The 22,301-nt window shown below is 41.0% G+C and overlaps 1 protein-coding gene across 2 annotated transcripts in view; it reads right to left on the bottom strand.

Annotated features, from left to right (window-relative positions):
• SLC6A15 (solute carrier family 6 member 15) overlaps window positions 1-12,873 on the bottom strand; it is a 38,235-nt gene extending 25,362 nt beyond the window's left edge. The window contains exons 1-2 of one of the 2 annotated variants that reach the window (XM_063322844.1): window positions 12,627-12,873; window positions 930-1,410 (exon numbers count right to left, since the gene is read on the bottom strand). In XM_063322844.1, coding sequence (XP_063178914.1) covers window positions 930-1,218 — 289 coding nt within the window. In that variant the 5' untranslated portion in view covers window positions 1,219-1,410; window positions 12,627-12,873. Of the gene's footprint in view, window positions 1-929; window positions 1,411-12,225; window positions 12,388-12,626 lie in introns of those variants that run through there. The other variant, XM_063322845.1, reaches the window with a different exon arrangement.
• Window positions 12,874-22,301: the final 9,428 nt, after the last annotated feature.

Genomic DNA, 22,301 nt, shown 5'->3' with positions numbered 1-22,301 from the left:
TCATTCAACTTTTAAAATCCAGCATGAATAAAGTATTGTTCTTTATTTTCTATTCTGTAGTACAGATTCACTTTTTGTATCCTAAAAAGCGACAGGTTTGTTTTGAATTCAGCTAAGTAATTTGCTACAACAGGATGTGCATTAATGCAGTATAGTAGGGTACAGCATAGGATAGCATAGGATAAAACACTAATCCTGCATTCATAGAGGAAGGAAAGTTTCCAGCCTCATACTTCATACTATGTTCAAGACCATAGATGGACCGCTAACAAATAAACAGCTTGATGTTATTGTTCTAAGTGAAAGGTAACTTGTTATTTAGGAAAATGTTTAGCTATATAACAGCACAAAATAGATACATTCCCTTAACGTAATGATTTAAATTATTCATTATCAGTAAAAAAAATCCTTTTCACTCTTGAGTGTTCTCTCGTTCTTGCAGAAAGCAAATCGTCATCAAATGGCCTAAGAGCCAAAAGCAATCAAAAAGTAAAGGTGTGAAGCTTAGTACTACTAAATACTAAAGACCAAATACTGCTTTGGTCTTTAAAGTGGATGCAGATTTAATGCCTTGATTTATTGTACAAATGCTATAAAGCACACTTTAGCACAACAATAGCCAGGTCCTAAATAAGGCAACCCCTCCATAAATCTGTATTTTGCTTAGCCGCTAATTTGACCACTAGTTAAGGTCACATCAAGCAAGAACTTTCTCCCCTAAAAAGAAGAAATGGAATCTTAGAAGAATCTGCTCTAACAGATGTGTCTAAATAAAGAGAATATGGGGTTTTCCTCATAGGCTCTGGCAGAAATTAAAAAAAAAAAACGTGACATGCTGGAGCAGGTTTTACTGTGGATATCTCTGCTAACCTTGAAATCTGAAAGGCTAGCTTCATCATTTAGTTACGACTAGCTATCACAAGACTTACCTCCACCATTTTTCTGACACAGATATGGGAATCGCCACACATTCCCCAATCCCACAGAGAATCCAACTTGTGCCAGAATATATTGGAGTTTGCTGTTCCAAGCAGGTCTTTCATCTTCCACATCTGAGCCTTCTTCAACATCTACATCTTTTTCTTCCTGATCATCAACCATAAGTTCACTCTTCTTAAAGGCATCATCTGAAGAGTCTTCATTAGAGAGAAGGTCCTTAACTGACTCAATGACCTCATCGTCTAGTTCTCTTTTCACTACCTTGCTGTTCTTAGGCATTTGTAATATGAGAAAAACAGTAAGGAAGTCAAGTTAAGCTGAGACAGATGGACAAGTGCTGAAGAAAGCTCTCCCTCTGCTTGACCAAAAATACTGAAGAAACAGAGAGTAGATGGTGCCTGATGAGTCCTTGATAGCAGGGAATCAACAGTAAGGACTTCTGTTTCTGAACGTTCGTTCTACTGAAAGTATCTGTGAAAAATAAAAAAGGATATTATACTATTATGCAGAAAAAACTTAATCTAGAAATCATATGCTTTGGTTTACCGATTTCTGCTTATCTCAACAATTTGACAAGAGAAGAAAGGGATGTTAAACCACTTCCAAATTGTAGGAATTAAGGCCACTCTTTGGTCTTTAATATTTATGTAGAACACATTTAATTCACTTGCTGAGGGGTTTTTGTTTTGTTTTATTTCCTAAAGACTAATAGGCTAATTGCCCATATTTTGACAGCATAACAAGATTCTTCTTATCAGGCATAATGGGGTATCCACTTTATATAAAAATTTAGGAGCCCAATTCCATTACTGCCCGACTAAACAAATGTGCTTGAATTACTAAAAATATATTTTAAACTAGATTAAGTTTTTCAGACCATTTCAGAAAGTCATGCAGCAATCAATATAGGATGCACCTCGTGCTTCAAAAGCAAGGGTGACTTATTTCCCTGTATTCTTCATCAAGGAATATATAATCACAATCATTTTTTCAAAGCAGAGATCCTCATCTGTTATAAGCTTTGATGCTTTAGATAGTTTCTTAGAAATAGGAAATAATTAAGCACATCTGAAACACCTGAAAAGCTGTAACCAAATCCATTTAAAAGGCCTGCTCTTTCAAACTTGTATGTACAGACACAAAAATGCCTGCATTTGAGTATGTGTTTTTCTTTAACACAAGGAATCATCTAAAAAGACAGACAGACTTGCTTGCAGCTGCCATACTGAAGGTAACCGTAAGATTTTGGGGAGGAATGTTTTTCGATAAATTCTTTACTAATCACATGGGATGAAACTAGTATGTGCAAAGCCATCTGCACAATTAAGAGTCTTAAAAGGGATTTAGATTATGCATTAAGCTTCATGAAAACCCTAAAGAGGGAACACAGAAGGAGTCTAATCAAGAGCTGCTAACTCATGAGAATCAGAAATTACTCCAGGATACACGGGACCTTTCAGCTTTTGCTTATGGACTTGCTGCAGCATTTGGTCCGTAGTATGAAGCCTGTATCACCATGTTCTGATGAACTTGCAGGTGAGCAAGCACTGCAAGGTATTACTGGACTGTCAGCCCAATAATTGAGAGATCATGCACCTCATGGCTGCTTCAGTGACAGGCCAGAAGGAAAGACGTTAAGCCACTGGAACCCAGCCCACAGCTTATCAAGATGAGACTCACAACAGAAATAAAACCTCTTTCACCACAAGTACTATCAGCAGCCTCGTGGCCGAGAGGACAATTACCTTTTTCAATAGTTTCCAAGGATTTGGAAGCTGAACTTCACTCCAGTTGCCTACTAAACTCCATTGTAACCTCTTTTCATTCATTCCCCAGACTCCTCTCGCTGCCTTCTCACTTCCCCTCTCCCTCCTGTTCTCGCCTCTTCTCAGCAACTCCAGCTCTGGCAGTCAGCCCAAATTTTTTTTAAGCACAGTAGAGCCTACTGGCTTGTGATCTGCTTTTTGCTCACCGCTGTCACTGGAAGAGTTCAGGGCCCTACAAACCTTCCTTCTGACATGGTGGAACTAGTATCAGGCTTTCTTTTGACTGATAACAGCTCTTTAAAAAAAAAAAAAATCAAGTGTCTGAGCTATACACAGAACCGCGTAGTGGGGAAAAAGAGTTGTTAAAGACAACAGAGAAATCCTAATACTGTATCCTGTATATCAATGTCTGTCTGCTCAGGCCTCTTTTTATCTGTTTCATCTTTCAAGTTGTAAACTCTTCAAAGGACTACATCCTCTTCTACTCTATGTATAGTTCAGTAGCTCCTAGTTATGACTGAGATATCTAGGTAGAACCAGAATGCAAACACCAATAACACATTAAGTTGAAGTATTTAAGCAGTCCTAATGGAGCTTTGGGACTAGCAGTCACAGCATCCGATACTTCAACCACTACTTTAGTCGCATTTCAAACATTTCTTTTCCTTTTGTTCCACTGATGTAAATTAGAGCAGCTTCTCAGTTCCAGTAATTAGTAATAAGTTCAGGGAGTACGTTAAAATTAAACCATTTTCTCTCTGTATTTAATATAACAGCTGCTTAAGTGAAACTACATCAGTATTCGTCTGTAGGTCTGAAATTCTTCTCTAACTGTAATAAGCAAAAGATATTTTCAGTCAGAGGCACAAGCTGTCTATCAGTATTTATTAAAATGTTTAAAAAGGTCATATCTGTATTAATTAATTTAGGTATAGTAACTTGCAGGGCACCAACATGATTTATCTGGAGTTCTCACAGATGAGTCAATTCCAACAGAAATTGCATCATTCTGTCCTGTCATGCATTAAACATTGCATTACTACACTTCAGAGTAAACTGGGCTTGATGCTTTTATTCCCAGCACAGTATCATATTAATTTCCCTTTCATTAACCTTACATTAAGCAGGATGTTATCAATAGTGCTGTCACTGTATAGACCTGCAATACTTGCCGGGCTTGAGGAAACGTGGGAGGCATGCTCAGCAGACTGGTGCTTGCTCTAACAGAACTGGTTTTCTAATTAAGTATGTATCACTGGCCAGACTGCATCAAGGATGCAGGACAGTCCTTCAGGATACATCACAAACCCATAGTTGGTCTCCAACTGTTAGATTTAACAACTTGTTCTCTGGACTAAAGGGGTCAGTACTAAACCCAATGAGGAGTCCTACCTCACCAAACACTACCATCAGGTGCAAATGTTCAAAACGTGGTCCCAGCTGGTTTGTGCAGGGAGTCTGCCCTCCTGTGCTCAGCACTCCCAGCACAGAGACACGCTGAGACACACACACAGAAGCCTCTCTTTTTGATCCAAGTATCACCCGCACAGAAGGCAGACACCAAATTGCTCAGCCCGAGCTAGGTGTAGATAAGAGTGCTCCCCAGTGAAGACTGAATAGAGAGATACATAGTAAAGTTAATCACCAGCACGGTTCGGATAAAAATGAGCCACTGAACAAGCTCTGGTTTTTTTATACACAGCACTGAACTTTATCACTTCTACCTCTAAAACGGTATTTTTGGTTCCCTCATCATTTGGATCTAGTCCAGTATTGAAGTTCTCTCCTATAAGGACAGGCTGAAAGAGTTGGGGTTGTTCAGCCTGGAGAAGAGAAGGCTCCAGGGAGACCTTATAGCAGCCTTCCAGTACCTAAAGGGGGCCTACAGGAAAGATACGAAGGGACTCTTTATCAGGGAGTGGAATGATAGAATGAGAGATAACGGCTTTAAACTGAAAGAGGGGAGACTTAGATTAGATATTAGGAAGAAATTCTTTACTGTGAGGGTGGTGAGGCACTGGAACAGGTTGCCCAGGGAGTTGTGGATGCCCCATCCCTGGAGGTGTTCAAGGCCAGGCTGGATGGGGCTTTGAGCAGCCTGGTCTGGTGGGAGATGTCCCTGCCCATGGCAGAGGGGCTGGAACTAGATGATCTCTAAGGTCCCTTCCAACCCGAACCATTCTATGATTCTATGATCAAACAGTAATCAGGAAATACCATGCCAAATTCTGTTAAACTGCTCTTTCAGTTACCTCCACTACCAGATACCTTCTGCGCAGCCTTGTGCAGGAATACAGCATTATGTGACAGGACTGTTTCTCCTAAGTATTATTAAAAAAATCTACATAACAAACTGCTATATTTACTAATGAACTACAGCATTCAGTATCGTAGACTCAGCCATTACTGGGATCATTTTAAACTCCAAGTCCTAAATCTTGTCACATATGTTAAAATACTACTGTACTATACTATTACCAGCACCTTGGATTAAAAGTAAAATGTCTAAAATATAACTTAGCCTTATTAAAGCTGTTTGTTTGGAGGGCTGTTGTTGGTTGTTTTTTCTTTCTTAGATCTAGATCACGGAATTTGATCAACTGATTTAATTCTGGTTTCCAGGCAGTTTCACTCATCCTTTTTATAACTCAAATGATGTCATGTGTCAGATGAAAACACTGAAGGGAAATTTTTATTATCACATTTACTGGAGAATGTAATATTTCTCTGGACTTTTCCACAACTGAAATGAACAAATAAAGATGGTATCCCTTTTCTTATGTAAAACCTCCTTTTAAAAAAATCTGAAATTAATCTTAAACTGACCTGACAAGTGTCTGTATCGTTTGAGGGAATTTAACAGAATGGAAATTGCTGGTTCAGTTAGAAGAACATTTCGAAAATTATTCTGTCATTGAATTCACAGTAATCAATAATCTGAGTTAGTATAAACGAACTTTTGGGAACGACTTTCTAAATCAAACAAGTCAGCAAGATTTTTATGATGTCTTACTAGCATTGTCCTCGATATGTTAAAATCTCCACTTCTTTCTTACCCTGACAGATAAAACAGTGAGTCTTTTTTGACACGTCAGGCAAACTGCAGACCCAGACTTTCCTTCTCAGAACACAGTGGGTTATTTTCTTCTGAGGAAGAAGAATCAAGCCTTAATGCATCAGCATACAGAAGTAGAGTAACCTGATTAGACTGCCACATTATTAGCAGATTAAGCAATAGTAATCCCTTGCGACAGGGAATTCAGACCCAAATTAGCTCCCTGGGAGATCTGGGCTCGTTATAGAACTTTTACTTCAGCTTCAGGCCCGCATTCAGAAATGCTGGCAAAGGGAGATAAGACCTGTAAAGCCTCCGCTGACCAAACGGCGTGTGTTTGCTGTGAGACTCAAAGGAACTTCATTAGCCAAAGCACCCAAAGACACATTGAAAAATTCTGCTGTTCACCCTTTTCTCCCAATCTTTATCCCAGACGTAATGCCTAGTAAGGGAGTTGTACTAGTTCTGTCCAACACTGCCTGCTCCTCTTCATCCTTACACTGGTAACGAATCTTACGTCAGGCTCCTTTTCAACGCATCTTTATGAGACAGCTCTGCATGCCAACGCACAGACACCACTACACCAACACCATACTTCTAGTTCTTTCAACTGTGTAGTACCAGTAAACAATTAGAAGTTAGGAGGCTGGAAATTTTCACAATGTGTACAGAAAAATAGGTACAAAAAAATCTCACTTGCTTGCAAATTTGAAAGTATAATGAGTACAACTACCCCATGTTCTTGCAATTACAGCACAACTCTCTATAAAAAGCCATTTGTAAAGCAATTTCATGTTTAAAACATCCCACGATACTATTCCAACAACTGATACAACTAAAGAACTATAAGCCATGCTTTTCTGACATAAATTAAAATGTGAATATTTTTACATTCCATTCCTTTTTAAACCAGCACTCTTCTCTGGAACGGAAAGCTCAATAAACTCTCCATTCTGTTCTAACTGTGTCCTTTATTTCTTTTATTACCTTATTTTTACATCTGATGAAAACACAGCAATTCAGCAAAATTATCTACATTCAAATTTTAATGAATTACGAGTAATCCTCAAATCTTCTTTGATCAAAAACGGTTTCAATGTGAGTTGGAAGGAAAAGAAAGAAGGGGAAAATCATTAAAACAGTGTGTTCATACTTTCATAAAAGACTGTCAAGAAAGTCCAGACAGAAAATAACTTTCTAGAAGGCTACTATAACATCATAAAAAATAGAAAAGGGAAAGAATGTGTACCTTTTTAAGTTCAACAGTTGCCACTCAAGGGAGAAAAAGATTAACGTTCTGTTCTTCAGAGCTCTGCGTTCTCCGATGAAGCAGTCAACATACCAACATGAAAAATGCAATATAAAGCTACAGCCAGTTCACATTACCATAATCTCAGCTTTGAAGGCAGACTGTGGTAGCACAATGTACCAGCCCAGTCCCACAAGCCTACGTCTTAGGCTCCTGTTCACAAAATCCCCACCTCAATTCCCAGTGAAGAAACCAGTACGATTCAGCAGAGGACCCAGAACTAAAAGTCAGGATTCTCACCATGGCAGACGATCATAAAAGATCCTGACTGATATCCATGCCAAAGGTTTCAGTCTGTATGAAATCACTGGATAAGAATTATATGCAAAAGTGAAGAACAGGAGGAAAGAAATGTATAAAATGCACCTCAAATACGAGTCCATGAGTGAGGCAGAAGAAAGCATGATGGGAACAACCAATATACAAAAAGGCAAATCAAAGTTTGAGGAGCAAATAGCTAATGACCATCATATTTGAGTGAGAAAGGGAGAAAGAGGGCTGCAGGAGCAAAGCGGGTTCTGTGGGAGTACCGTGATTGTGAAGGATGGCCATCGCAGGGGGGATGTGCGTGCAGATAATTACTTCAGCAAGAGTTACGCTGTGTTACAGTACTCATTGCACAGACTGAATTACTGCTGCAATGCAGCATTGTGTTCTTTGGCGGAAATAAGAATATGCGCCATAGTCCTTTTGCCTAGTCAAGCCCATTTTTATCTCTCTACTCAAGCGGTCATTATGCCGCTCTTCAGCGTGAACTACATGATGTAGCATTTTGCCCTAGCTAGCTTAATGCAGCCTGTCAGTAACAGACAGAGATTCAATAGCTACTTAACTCAATCATAATGAAAGATAAGTATATTCTATACAATGAAACTTATATTTCTCTGCATTCTTCAGCGATGTTATCGGAGACACACTAATGCATGTTACACATACTACATTATAATGCAAAAAAAAAAAAAAAAGAGAGCTCTTTCAGCTATGGAAGGCTTGAAAGCACTAGAAAATGTGAATGTTTTTGATTATGGAGTCTCCATACTAAATCATTTAGACTATAGCAAAACTATTTAAAGACACAAGACTAAATTCACACCTGCTGCAAATACAGGTAGTTACACAGACTTCAGCGACACTGCGCCTGTTTAATATTGCTGGGAAATTTGTTCTCAGTTTCTACAAAATATATTTCCTGACTTTATCTTACATCAGCAACCTGAGCAATCTCAAAGGCAGACAATTTCTCTCCCCGATTAGTCTCCTTAAATTTTAGTTACTGGAGAATACTTTCTGCTATTATAAGATAAACACAATTGATTTGACAAGAATAGTAACATTTCTTTCTTGGAATTGTTCATTGTCAATAGATTTGATCTTAACAACTTGCATGACTTTTTCAAAATCACTGGCCAAACAAAAATATCTGAGAGAGAATGTTACAACCTAGAGCACTTGAATGTCAATTTCCTCTTTTCATTGGATGCCATCTCTAAAGACTTTATTGGCCTTACTGTAGTTTCTCACCTGGTTTCACAGACTTCTCACTATTTTGGTCTCACAGATCAACTTCACTGAAATACTTCACAGACTTACATGATGTGCTAACTGTAATTTCCTATTCAGATGGAGAAAAGGTATCACTTATTCTGCAGTCCTTTCCTATATGTAGTGTATTAAAGCACCAAATTCAGCAGTTACCACTGCTCCAGCTGAAGCGGAGTGAAGTAATCTCAACAATTCTGACAATACTTAACTGTAAATTGGTCAAGTTCAAAAGGCATAACTGCTGGCAACTTGAAACAAAATCTCCATTTTCTAAGTTCACCATACAAGCTACAACAGGACCACAACTTTATTATAAAATCTTATCACACTTCTGAGATGGGAAACGATATAAAATATTTCATTCAAGTATCGAAGTTATTTAAGTCGTAAAATCAAGTAGTGAAAGTTAGACATTATGAGATACATAGCTGCCCCAAGACCTTAATTCTCTGCCTTCAGAGCTTCTGGATGGATCAATAAGTAAATCAAGCAGTCCTTTGGAAGAGTTTATGCGATTACTTCTTCATCTGGTTTTTATACATAAGCAAAAAATCTGAACTGTTCATAGATAGGTTGGCAGAAATATTGCTTCTCCTCAAATTGGATTATTTAATTTCATTATATAAATCATGCTTTTGTTAAGTTTTGTTACAGTAAATCCCTATGTACTTAAAAAGAAAACAATTAATATCAGTTCCACTATAGATGATCCAACACTGTAAATCTTCTCTTCCAATTTCCCATCTCTTCTCCATTTTGGCTGAAGATGAGCACACTGAATCATTAGCACTGCAGTACACATTTCTGACACTTGAAATGCAAAAATACTATCATTTGCCAACGGCAAAAAAACCTATGTTCCCAAAGTGGGAAACAGACTACTGGCACCATGAGTTAGATTCAAGGCGTTGCTGTACATGGAGTTACGCAACCTTTTTCTTTTCTTTCTCCCATACAGAAAATAAGGAACCCCTAATCTGAAGAGTGAAGGATAAGAATGAATAGCTCTATTTCAGTATAGGCTTCTGGGAAGCTCAACCCAGTTATTGCCATTGCCTAAAGCAACCGTTCTGGCAGCTACCATTGCTCTTTCATGCTGCTTTGTATGGGCTTGTCAGGTTTTGTGCATCCAGTTCTTCAGTAGAAGAGAGCCCAGTTATCATTTGTTGATGATACTTTTTTTCCAAAATTATTCAAGAACATTTCCTGAGGAATGGCAAGGTTACTTTGAATCAAATTTCACTGAAGAAAGGAGTTGATTAAGTTTTGAGATGCCACCTGCTGATAAGTCAAAGTTATTCTGCAACCAACTGAGAATTCAGAGATCTTTAGAGTCACATGGAAAAGTTCTCACTGGTATCATCATCTTTTACAATCCATTTCCATGCCGATATATAAACTTTATGAGCAAAGGACCCAAAGCTGTTCTTCCAAAATCAACAGATATTTTGTCTTTTGGAGCAAGAACATTATTCCTTGACATAAGTGAACCAATCAGTGCAATGGAAAGCAGCTGGGGACACAGGTGAACATGTCCTTAATGTTTTGGACACTTTTAGTTGTACACTAGAGAATGTCAGAAAAAAATCTGTCTTCCCAAAAAGACTCCTACCACAAGTACTTCCCAAGTGATGTAATTCCATACCACTTCTGCAGCAATTACACCAATATCTCTATCTTAACTGTGCAATTTATACCAAAAGGAATAGCTGTAAATAGTAGCTGTGTTTCTGAATAACCTGTGATATTTTTTTCTTTTCTGGTAAATTCAATATTTTAAAACTTTTGTGCATACAAGCTTTTGCAATATACAGCAGAGAAAAGAGACCTGACAGAGTTGTTCAGTCTATAAGGTCCTCATCTGCACTAATACTTTTTCACTTGCCTTGCCTGTAAGAAAAAAAAAACCGTAAGAATGACAAGACACTAAACGTCAACAGGAATCAGCTTATGGGGCAAAACGAGTTTCAAGACGCCTTAGCTGTCTCACTTACTCAGTTTCACTACTGGTGGCACATCTGAACAGCTATGAAATGGCTCGGTTTTTCATGCACAGATCAAAACCCGTGGGATTTTTTGATCTCGAATCTGAAGTGCAGAGCTGAGCCCAAAGGCAGTGTTTGATATGCACCGAGTGCAGGCTGTAATTCTGCCATTATCCTAGTATGGTCTACATGTAAAGTAAAATCTTATATATTAACCAAGACAAAACTAAGCCATCTTTCCTAAGTATTTTTTTAAAGTTTCCTTTTTAATGAGATGTTGATAATGGGAAACATGCTACTAAATTGAAAAAAACGGAGTATGTTGTCATCGTTTTTTAGCCAAATGTAGTAAGCTCTCTGTATAATACACCCAGTGCATATATACATCAGATAACAAAATCTTCATTTATCCTTTTCTTTGGAGGGGGAAACCAAGATTTGAATCCCTGTCCTATCGTATGTCACAGTGACATACTGACAGTGACATCCTATTTAAAAAAAATTCGGCTTCTCTTAGAAATCAATACCACAGCACTGAGCTTGTTATGTAGCAATGCCACACAGAAAATAAAATGGCTGATGAGGATGAGGTCTTGACTACATCTTTTACAAATAAAACAAAGTGCAATTCACTTAAATGGAACAAATCCCATTGCGACCTCTCATGTGGCAGGTCGGTGTGACCGGGCAGACATTTCAATCGTCCCAGTTACTTCCACAACAAAAGCAAAGTCTTGCGAAGAAATTCCAGTTTGCTCTAATACTAGCAAAATCCGAACAAACCCAGCCAACATGGGCATGGGAAATAAGAAGAATTAGTAAGAAAATGGAAGAGGGGGAAAAAAAAAAAAAATCACTGGGAGAAAACTGTAGGTATTAATCTACCCTATGGATATGCCGTAGTACACCGGGGACTGCAACCATTAAAATCCCGCACAGAAAATAAATCCAAGACGCATAAAGGTCGAGCAGAGCTCCTCATTACCATACCCACCCAAACATGGCTGACATCGGGGTGCACCAGCCCCCGGCCCTGTGCGGGGCGAGGGATGCGGGGGGCGGCGGCGACGCCCACGATCGGCGGCAACAATGCACCGCCCGGGCGGCCCCGCCGCCGCCGCCACAGGGAGTCTTCCCCACCGCCCTCCCTCCTCCGCCTCCACCCTGCCCTCAACACACGGCGACGGCAGCAGCCCTCGCCCTGCCGCCCCCCCCGCCCCGCCACCGCCACCGCCGCCACCTCCGCCTCGCACGCTGCCGCCGGTACGAGGCGGGGAGGGAGGCCCCCGCCGGCCGCTCCCTGCGGGGCTGGCGACGCGCCCGCTCCATCGCCAACCCGCAGCGGCGAGGCCCGTCCCGCTGCCGGCGAGGCGGCGGTGCGGGCGGGACGGAGGGGACGGCCCTCGCCCCCTCTGCCCCTGCAGCGGGCGCGACGCCGTCCGTGGAAGGTGCTTTACGCAACGCGCGGGAGATGAATGAAATGCCCATCGCTCCTGGTAGGGAAAGGATGCAATTTCCCCGCCCCTCCCCCCCCCCCCCATAATGATGATGAAGATGATAATAAAATAAAATTAATAATAATAACAACAACAAAAACAGCTCCGTACATCTCACATCCTTAGAACCTACCGCTTAGCTAAAACACATGGGCGGCTTCCACGGGCACTCGCTATTGTCTCCGGAGGGGTCGGCTCCCCCCCTGCTAGCGGGGCGAAGAGGCAGCCTCCCCCCGGAGGTGAGGGGGGGAGCTGGGGGAAACCCCCCCAGCGCCCCGCAGGAAAGCGGACACCGGGCGGAAAGGGGACCCCCCTCCCCCCCCCCGCCCCCGCGCATCCTTCCCCTTCCCGCCCGGCGACACGAGGGAGGCGGCGGGCCGGGCCCCGCTCCCCCCAGCGCCCCCCACGCACGGCAGGGCTGGGAAAGCGCGGGTCGCGACGGAGCCCAGCCCGCCCGCCCGCCCGCCCGTCCTCCCCCCGCAGCCCCGCGTAGCGCTCCGCCGCTTCGCCTTGCCTTGCCTTGCCGTGCCTTACCTCCGCCCGCGGGGCTCGCCGGGCTCCAGCTGCGGCAAACGGGGGGCGAGGCGGGGGGGGGGGGGGGGCCGTGTGCCCCCGCGGGCGCGGGGTGGCGAGCGGGGCCGTGCGGGCGCGGGTCTCAGCGGCTGGCAGGCGGCGGCGGGCACATGTGCCCAGCCCTCGCTGCGGCGGCGTTTAAAGACAGACATAAAAGCGGCTGGGGGGGAGAGGAAGGGGGAGGGCAGCGCCGGGCCGGGGGAGCCGCACCTCCTGACGCAGGGAGGAGCCCCCCCCCTCCCCGCTTCCCCCCCCCGTTCCCCCCCCCGCTCTTCTCATCGCCCCGCCTGCAGCAGCATCCTCCCGGGCGGGGAGGAGGCAGAGGCGGCAGCGGGAGGAGGAGGAGGAGGAGGAGGAGGAGGAAGGAGAGGCCCGCCGCCGCGCCAAAAGCCCTGCGGCCGCGCTCCGGCACGGCGGGTGCCCCGTCCCCTGCCGCCTCCCGCCCGAGGCGTGACGGTCGCCGTGTCCCCAGGTCCCGTGTGCCGCCGCCCTTGGCCCCGTGTTGGCGGGGAATCGGGGCGCAGGCGGGGAGGTGGCCGCCGCGAGGCGGGGGTGGGGGGCGGGAGGTGGAGAGGACGGGTGTGAGCGTCCTTGGAGAACACGGAGGTTTTCCAAAAGCGGGGGGTGACGTGTCGGTGAGGAGCAGGGGGGCGGCTGCAGCGGGGACACCTGCGTGCTGGAGGGTGGGAGACAGCTTGGGGGGGGACACGAAGGATGGAGAGCTGGCAGGGGAGATGGAGAGCCTGGAGACTGAAGGGATGGAGGGAGGCCATGAGGAGGATGGAAGGCACCAACCAGTCCCCGTGGTGATGGTGGACAAGTCTCGTAGCCCAGACTTCTACTGCTGCCGCAACAGCACGAAGATGATGTTGCACTTTAACACCACCACCCCCCCTGAAACTTTCTGTCATTCTGTCCACTGCCCTTCGCCCAGTGGTTTTTATTTCGCTTGCATTTTTCTTTAGGGAAAAAAAAAAAAAAAAAAAAAACAACAAAAAGAATGCAGATCGATTCTGGCTAGAGAGGAAGGCTTGAGGTAAAGATGAGGAAGCGGGCTGTGCCAAGGCGCCGCAATCGGACGGGGAAGGCTCCTTGGCCTTGGTGCAGGTGGGGACGATGGAATGGAGAGTGGACTGGTTGAAATGTTCACTCTGTGCGTCATGATTGCAACAACTTCAGTCTTAACATACGCTGAATAAATATATCCGACCGCATGAATCAAGGAGAGATTTTTCTTCAAGGAGTTATGAAGTTAGTCTGCCTAGCTGATTTGCATTTCCTTCATATTTTACTGAGAAAGCTGCGATGCAAACTTACTTTCGTATTTCTACTTAATTAGCAAAAGCAATTTGTCATAGTATTGTGCATTTCTCATTATTGTTGGTAGTGCACTTAACTAATAATTTCCACAATGTATTTCAATGATGTGTAAAAACGGTCCTATAAACAATAGAATTTTCACCTAGTGATTGAATACTATTTGGATCTCAGTAAAAAAAAACCAAAACTTGAGTAAGTTACTAGTTGGGAACTAAACTTCTCTTATACTAAGTACTAATGAGAGGAAGAATTTACGCTTTCGACTGCCAGATCATGAGTGATGCTTTTATTTAGTAAATTAACTAATAATGTTATCACATGACTGCATACTTAATTGAAACAGGAAAAGGTCATTCCTGGATCCCTTTGAATTCTGCGTGCAGTTAATGATGAGCTTAGATCTCTAATTTTACCATAGGAAAGGTATCATTCAACTTTAAATGTCCACCAAACATATCATCAGATATTTACAGCTTTTTGCAATTCCTCAAATACCATGTAAAATCCCACATTGCTAACCATTCGGAAGCAGTATTTTCCTCTTCTTAGACTTTCTGCAAACTAGCAATCTACATTCAGAATAGATGGCCTGGGGTATTTTTACTGCAGCTCTTGTAAACGGGATATTTTTTACTCCAGTGCTTGTAATCACCTCTGTAATCTTTTTTATTAGGTTTATTGGAACTTAAACCAGCCGTCTTTAAATTCCACATTGGTTTAATCTTCAAAGTGCAGATATTTCCAGCTTCAAAACTGTAGAAGCAATTCTGCTTCCACTGTAGAAGGATTTCCACTTTTGCTCCTGGGTGCAAATGACAAAAAAAAAAGGCTTACTAATTTGCCATTTTTTTTTAAACACGAGAAACCACTGGTGGACACAAGGTTTGCAGTTTAGCCATTATGAGATTGAGCTACATTGGAGAGGAGTTCATCATTCTCTTAAGTTTATCATTCTCAGTTATGGGCCTGCACACAGGCAGAGAAAGCCTCATTTGCGGGTCAGACTCTCAGTGTGTCTGTGCTTGTGACTCAGGAGGTTTGAGGACAGAGAGAAACAATCTTAAGTGGAAAGCAAGAAACGCCAGCATGAGAAAATACATTATCCTAAAGCAAAGCTGAGATGCTGATGTACAAAATCTCCACCTTGTCAAAACTTTAGATAAAAAAAAAAATCCACAAGCTGAGAAAAACGAGTGTGTGCTGTTTGGAAGAAAATGTTTTAGGTAGCAGTTATGCCAATTTTATTTTTCGGCTAGGTTTTACCATCTTGTCCCTTGCATAGAGATTTTAAATAGAACACATCATTTTATAGTTTTGTTGGAAGTAAATATATGTGAAATAAGCCACTAAATAAAAAAATATTTTTACATCTCTTCTAACTATCGAGTAACTACAATCTTAATTAATAATGTATTGAATTCTTTAAAAATCTCGTCTTCACTGAACTATTTGTATTCCTTAGATTGATGGTGTGCCATTCAGTAATAGGTGAAACTTAGGAATATCATTCTTGTAACTAGAATGAAGTAGACAAGCACATAGCAAAATAGGAATAAATATGAGTCAGTATACACCAGTAAATTTGAATGGGAACAGCGGTAAGTGATTGTCATCGTTACTGGTTAAAAGCCATACCTCAGGTTCATAGTCCAGGGCTTGAACTTGCAGGACAGAACCATTTAGTGTTTTGGAATTCTCTATAAGATCTGTCACATACTGCTTCAACAAAAAACAACAGTTTCTTGTCAAATGGGCCTTTTGTATGCAAGATTTTTTAATATTCTCAGTGCATATAAGTGACACTTTTTCACATGCTGGCTAAATGTGAAATTAGATAATACTGCATCTTGCGCCTTTTGAATCGGTCACTATTGTTAATGTTCTCTCTTTGTCTCCGTATTAGCTCAGCAGTGAATTTTAGCTTAACCTATTGCAGTTCAGAATATTGCGGACTGTAAACTGAGTTGCATCAGTAATTATCAGCTGTAGCTGTATCACGATGACCTAAGCCTCTGGAAGACTGCTTTACACAAATACTTTATTTTTTACAGATTTTAAACTATGATTTGAGGCACAGTAAGCATGCAGATGCTACACACAAAAACGCTAAGAGTGTCAGGTATGTTGTCAATAGCAAGTCGAGTTTTGTGCTTTCACAGCGTGATGATTGTTCTAAGGATCATGCTCAGCCTGAGTTTTGATCCTGTGGTAGTTTCAAACTCTGTTAGAAGTTGAAGAAAATATGCTTGACTTTTAATATAATTTGTCAATGCCTATTGTCAATGCCAACCTCAGTTTTCACAGCATCATTTGATACTGTGCTGTCAAAACAGAAAATTTTTAGATTTTCCACCTTGGGTTGCCTTTTATATTTTTTGGTTCAGCATTTAACTTAGTGTAAATTAACCCCCAACCTGAGTTTTTAGCACCCCTCCACTCACCCTTCAAATCTGCTCATAATTTTGTCTGTCTGTATGTGGGCTTCAGTTTTGCAGTTATCATCCGACAGAAATTCTCAACTAGTTTTGAAACTCGAGTTCTGGACAATTGAATAGTTTTTCAGCTTATTAAAATACGTAAATATGTTTAAACAATTTTGGTCACGTTTCCTAGTACATTAATGGGAACTACTGCAGCGACGAGAGTGAACAATCTGGGATTTTTACCTAACTTGATGTATCCTTCAATAATGAGAAAATTTCAGGCAGGATGACATTTCAGTCTGACCCTACAATGCTTCTCTCTGTAGAACAACCTGATGACACAAGCAGACTTCCTTGGACAAGCAAATGAGCATAATAGTTGTATTCCTAAGTGTTCTTACCAAATCTTGGAAAAATATTGTAGACTTTGATGTGGTTCTTTCATGAATGATGAGCTACAAACAACATGTTAGCATATGTAGCATATGTGGCATACATATATGTAGGGGAAATCATGTCTGACTAATCTGATAGCCTTCTACGATGGCATGACTGGATGGATAGATGAGGGGAGGGCAGTGGATGTTGTCTACCTTGAGTTCAGCAAGGCGTTCAACATGGTCTCCCACAGCATCCTCATAAGGAAGCTTAGGCAGTGTGGGTTAGATGAATGGACAGTGGGGTGGATTGAAAACTGGTTGAAAGACAGAGCTCAGAGTGTCGTGATTAGGGGCACAGAGTGTAGTTGGAGGTCAGTGACGAGTGGTGTTCCCCAGGGGTCAGTACTGGATCTAGCCCTCTTCAATATATTCATCAATGACCTGGATGAAGGGATAGAGTGCAAGTTTGCTGATGACACAAAACTGGGAGGGGTGGCTGACACACCAGAAGGCTGTGTCCAGTCCTGGGCTCCCCTGTTCAAGAAGACCAGGGAACTGCTGGAGAGGGTACACCAAAGGGCTACAAAGATGATGAGGGGACTAGAACATCACTCTTATGAGGAAAGGCTGAGGGACTTGGGTCTTTTTAGTCTGGAAAACAGACAACTGAGGGGGGATCTTATCAATGCTTATAAATATTTAAAAGGTGGGTGTCAAGAGGATGGGGCCAGCCTTTTTTCAATGGTGTCCAGTGACAGGACAAAAGGCAACGGGCACAAACTTGAGCATAGGAAGTTCCATCTGAACATGAGGAGGAACTTTACTTTGAGGGTGGCAGAGCACTGGAACAGGCTGCCCAGAGGGGTGGTGGAGTCTCTGTGTCTGGAGACATTCAAAACCCACCTGGACGCGTTCCTGTGCAACCTGCTGTAGGTGACCCTGCTCTGGCAGGGGGGTTGGACTAGATGATCTCCAGAGGTCCCTTCCAACCCTATGATTCTGTGATTCTGTGATGTCCTGGATCAGCTGAGAAGCCACTCACTGTGATTTAAGAGATGCCAGGCAATGGTTATATAGCAAGTGATCTGCTGAGATAGTGGCAACTACTGTGAGCGGTTGTAAGCCACAGTGGTTGCTCGTTCATGTTGCAGTAATGATGACGTCCTTAAAGTCTGGCTATACTTCTCCAGTATTTTACATTTTTATCTCTAAATATTTTCTAAAATATTAACAGATAAAAGAGATTTGCTACTTTTTGATGGCTTTATCAAAGGACACGTCTGTTTCCATGTTGTCAAAATATGAATCGTTATACATACTTATATAGTTATATACTCTGTGTATAACTTCATTGCAATACTTAAGAGTCTGTTGCACGTGGAAATTACTAACTAAGTGACATAAGATGAAAAATCGGTTGAAAAATCCTCTTGAGTATACCAATGGCACATTCAACCATAGTGGCAGGGCAAGGAGGTATCTAGGATTAGCTGCTAAACTCATATTCTCACCCTCACTTTCACTGGTTTTGGACAGAAGTTGCGTGAATATTTCAGTGCATAGAATTTCTGTAACTCTGCAAGGGCACTGCAGGAATAAGCGGTCGTAGCAGTTGTCTGTTGCTTAGAATTACAGTATGTTAATAATCTCTCAGCTGTGGTCTTGTGCGGCTTTACCACATGAGTGTAAGAGAGCAAGACAGTGGCTGATGTGATTCCTACCATCATTGCTGTGTGTATCACGCTGTGAGAGGAACATCCTCAAAGCTGAAGCTTGCCTTCAGGCTTTGTCCCTTAAATATATACATTTAGGCAACTCTGGCAGCTAATTTAGGAAGTTGCGACATACTTCATTCTAGTAGGGAATAACATGAGAAATGAAGTCCTGGAAGTTGTGAACTACTGTAGAAATCTGGCCAGAATAAATGTGCCCTCCTGTCACCGATTGAAGAAAAAATTTATCATAGATACTTCCAAGTGTGAAACAATGGCATCGTATTGAGTGATAAAACAGAACGTTGGAAGGGTATGCAAATCACAGATGCTCAGAGCAACACATCGTTCACTACAGTTAAAATGTAAATTAAGTTAGCATCCAAACCAAGCAGAAGACTTATATATTAAGTCATATTTTAGCAGTTAATATCTAAAAGAGATAATTATACTACTTGTGAAAATGTGGAAAATGAAGATATAATTGCGATAATGGAGCCATTCTCCATATCTTTGACAATGTAGAAATCACCAAAACTAGGTTGATGACAGCAATTTAGAAAGCTAGCAGCCACCCAGCTACATCTTATTTTCTTGAATATAAAACAACAGATGTAATAACTAACAGAATTTATGTCTATACAAATCAAATTTCGAGACACAAAAATTTTAAAAATAATATGTTTGCATTGAGAATGAGGCTGAGGATAAGTCTAAGGAGCTAAAAAAGCCCCCAGCAAATGCACAGCAACTAGAAAAATAAAATAAGTATACAAACATAAGCCACAACACTGGAGGAAAGCCTGGACAAAGCTAAAATGTGAACTCTCTAACATATTATACATTGGAGTCTCAACTACAGTTTTCGAGAAGCTATCGTTCCTATTTTTTCCATATTTTTCAAAAAGCCTCATGATCCAGTTGTTTTAAATCACTTATGATCATTTTCAACTTAAAATTATTTTAAATGTAGCCTGTTTGGTTAACAGCGTTAGTGGTCTATTGATGGAATTGAAAATATGCTTTGTTTCCAACAGTAGCAGAAGGGTTACAAAAAAAAAACAAAAACAAAAACAAAACGTTTTGTATAAGTTGCCTATTTTCACTGATTTTGTGATAATTAACATGTTGAGGAACTTCAGCTGAACAGCACAGAATCACTGACAAGCCACTATGATTTCATATTGCAGCATGGTGCCGGCTGCTCTTAGGAGCCGAATATGGTCAGGATTCTGAAGGAGATTTTTCCTTATCCCTTGGGACATGAATTATCCCTTTGGACATAGTGAACATGGATTTGCTGACTTTGCACCTGGCTTTGTGTTCTGGAGACATTTAGGAAGGTACCTTATTCTCCCCGGCCTGGGGCAAATCAAAGTGCGTTGCAAGACTTGGACGCGTCTACAGATTAAAATATTCGGTTCCAGGAACACTGTAAATTGAGGATTTGGATAGTTAGGTTTTGAAATGTTTATTTAAAATTTAAATTTTACTAAATGGAAGGTTTAGATATAATTAATGGAACGATATATTGACCATAATTTCTTCAGCAGAAAAAATTAAATAAGTACCTTATTTTATTCAGAGAAGAAAGAAATAGCATTGAAAATATTGTTCAGATAGATACAAAGTATCACATGAAGTGTAAGTGTAAAAATTGTGGTTTTGAAAATAATATAGAATGTGAGAATCTCATATAGAACATGAGAATCTCAGAAATTATATTCTCCATTTAAATTCAGAAGACCGATATGCTTGCCATAAAATCATACCAATAAAATCATAGCCGGGGGAAGTACTTTCTGATTCTCAAAATTCACTGAGACTAGAAGAAAAAGGTTGTAGCAACTCAAAACTGTGCATGAGTTAAAAATAGTTTCCTCTCATGATATGTTGTATCCGAGATGACACATTTTCCAGAAAATTGTTGGGGATGTATTTTTTAAATGAATTAATACTTTTATGGCAGAATGCAACAGGTAGGGACTACTGTTTCGATTACTGCAATTCAGAATACCATGTAAATAACTGAGTGTAATATTCAGACAAAAGAAGGGGGGCTGTTTTCAGAAATCCCCAAAAGGCTCTTTTACAGATTGAATCAAGGATAAATTAATTTTTGTGACAGCAAGGAATAAATAGCATAGTATGTTCAATTGCAAGCAATCCACGAGAGATTTTTAAATGCATTTAGGCAAGTAAACGTGCGTTTGTACAGTGTTCTGCGTGGCCATCCAGGACATGGGGAAAATAATAAATCTTATGCTCGGGCAAACAGAATAAGAAAGATGTCACAGTCATGGGTGTCATTGTGAGGACTGGGCTAAGACAATAATTGCTTTGAAAATGAAGAGGCTAGAAGTTTATTGAGTTGTTTTCTTCAGAAATCTGTGTAGATTTGTGTTGCAATACAGCATTCAAAAAATTAAATGATTAAATAGAAGTCAAATGGTTTCACCTTGTCACATACTCAGCTTTAGCACACTTAATATAAGTCATTATTATTATCTTTTAAGCCACACACACATAAGCATCACATAGTATTCCAATATACAGCTGAGCATAGTGATCTGTTCACGAATGTACTGTAAGTCTTGAATGAAGTGATAAAATGATAAAATGGCAGTAATTTGGTTCGGTTTTTTTTTAAAGCTTGCAAAATACCCTCTAAATAAAGTTATTTTTGCTTGTAGAACCACAGTATATACCACATTTTGAGTATTATACTGAGGACTCAGTTCTGAATGTTGTTTTTGTTTGATTCTTGCCTGAAACTGCACATGATATTCAGAATCGTTTCTTACGTTTGAGCTTGGTAGACTATTTTAAACATATACTTTTGCTCTGCTTTGGTGGTTTTTATCATTTCATAATGAGATGAGCCAGAACGAAATCCTAGCCTCATCAAAATGTATTCCAAAATTCATGTGTGTAGGATAACACTAAGTCTGTGTTAATCTGTACATTGCATAAAGAAAACTGTGGTTTAAAGTAAAGTTGCAAAATGTCTGTGGCTGTGTTGGTTGTCTCGGTGAGATTTCAAAGCAGAGCAGTTTGACAGTATGTTTTAACATACCACCTCAGATCACAGGCTTTTGGGCTGAGAAAGTCCAAACACATTTCTTCATCTCAGGACTGGCAAGGGCAGACATAAGGCTCCGCTCATGTCTGTAATCCTGTTGGTCATTGCCGCCCACAGAAGCTATCATTCTCTGCTTGCAGCCTAATAACTGGGTTATTTCATAATAAGATGAAATACATGTTAGATTTTGCCCATGTCTTACACACGCTCTTTCATACTTACTTATTGATGGGCAAAGGTGGAAATTACTTATTTACTCCTGCATGGAATTTTCTTAAAAATCTGTGGTATAAGGGACTCGCATATTCCATATGCCTCAAGCTGAATACTTTATGAATCAACCACCACTTGATCCTCCTGTCAAAAGACATGAGCAATTCATTTGAAATAATTTCATTTTAATACATTACAATCATAAGGCAAATCTGAGAAATGCAAGCTTACAGGATATTCATACAATTAGAATTTAGTTGTTGGCCTTCAATTAAAGTCAGGGAGTGAGGACCAAGATGTGTGTTTCATTCACAGGAGTAAGAGACTGGAGGGGACAACTCAAATTAGCAAATCCAGTTCTGTGATATCCTAGTCAACCCAACAGTATAAACTCATCCCTAAATTCATCATGTCGAGTCTTAAAACTCCTTACTTTTCACCACTGCATCTTGTTCAAAAGTTTCTCCAGAACATCTCTCCTGAGATGGTTAGAGACCTTCTTCGAA

Source organism: Chroicocephalus ridibundus, chromosome 1 (assembly GCF_963924245.1).
Source record: "Chroicocephalus ridibundus chromosome 1, bChrRid1.1, whole genome shotgun sequence".
In the NCBI taxonomy this organism is placed as follows: Eukaryota; Metazoa; Chordata; class Aves; order Charadriiformes; family Laridae; genus Chroicocephalus; species Chroicocephalus ridibundus.
This window is presented reverse-complemented; position numbering and strand designations above follow the sequence as displayed.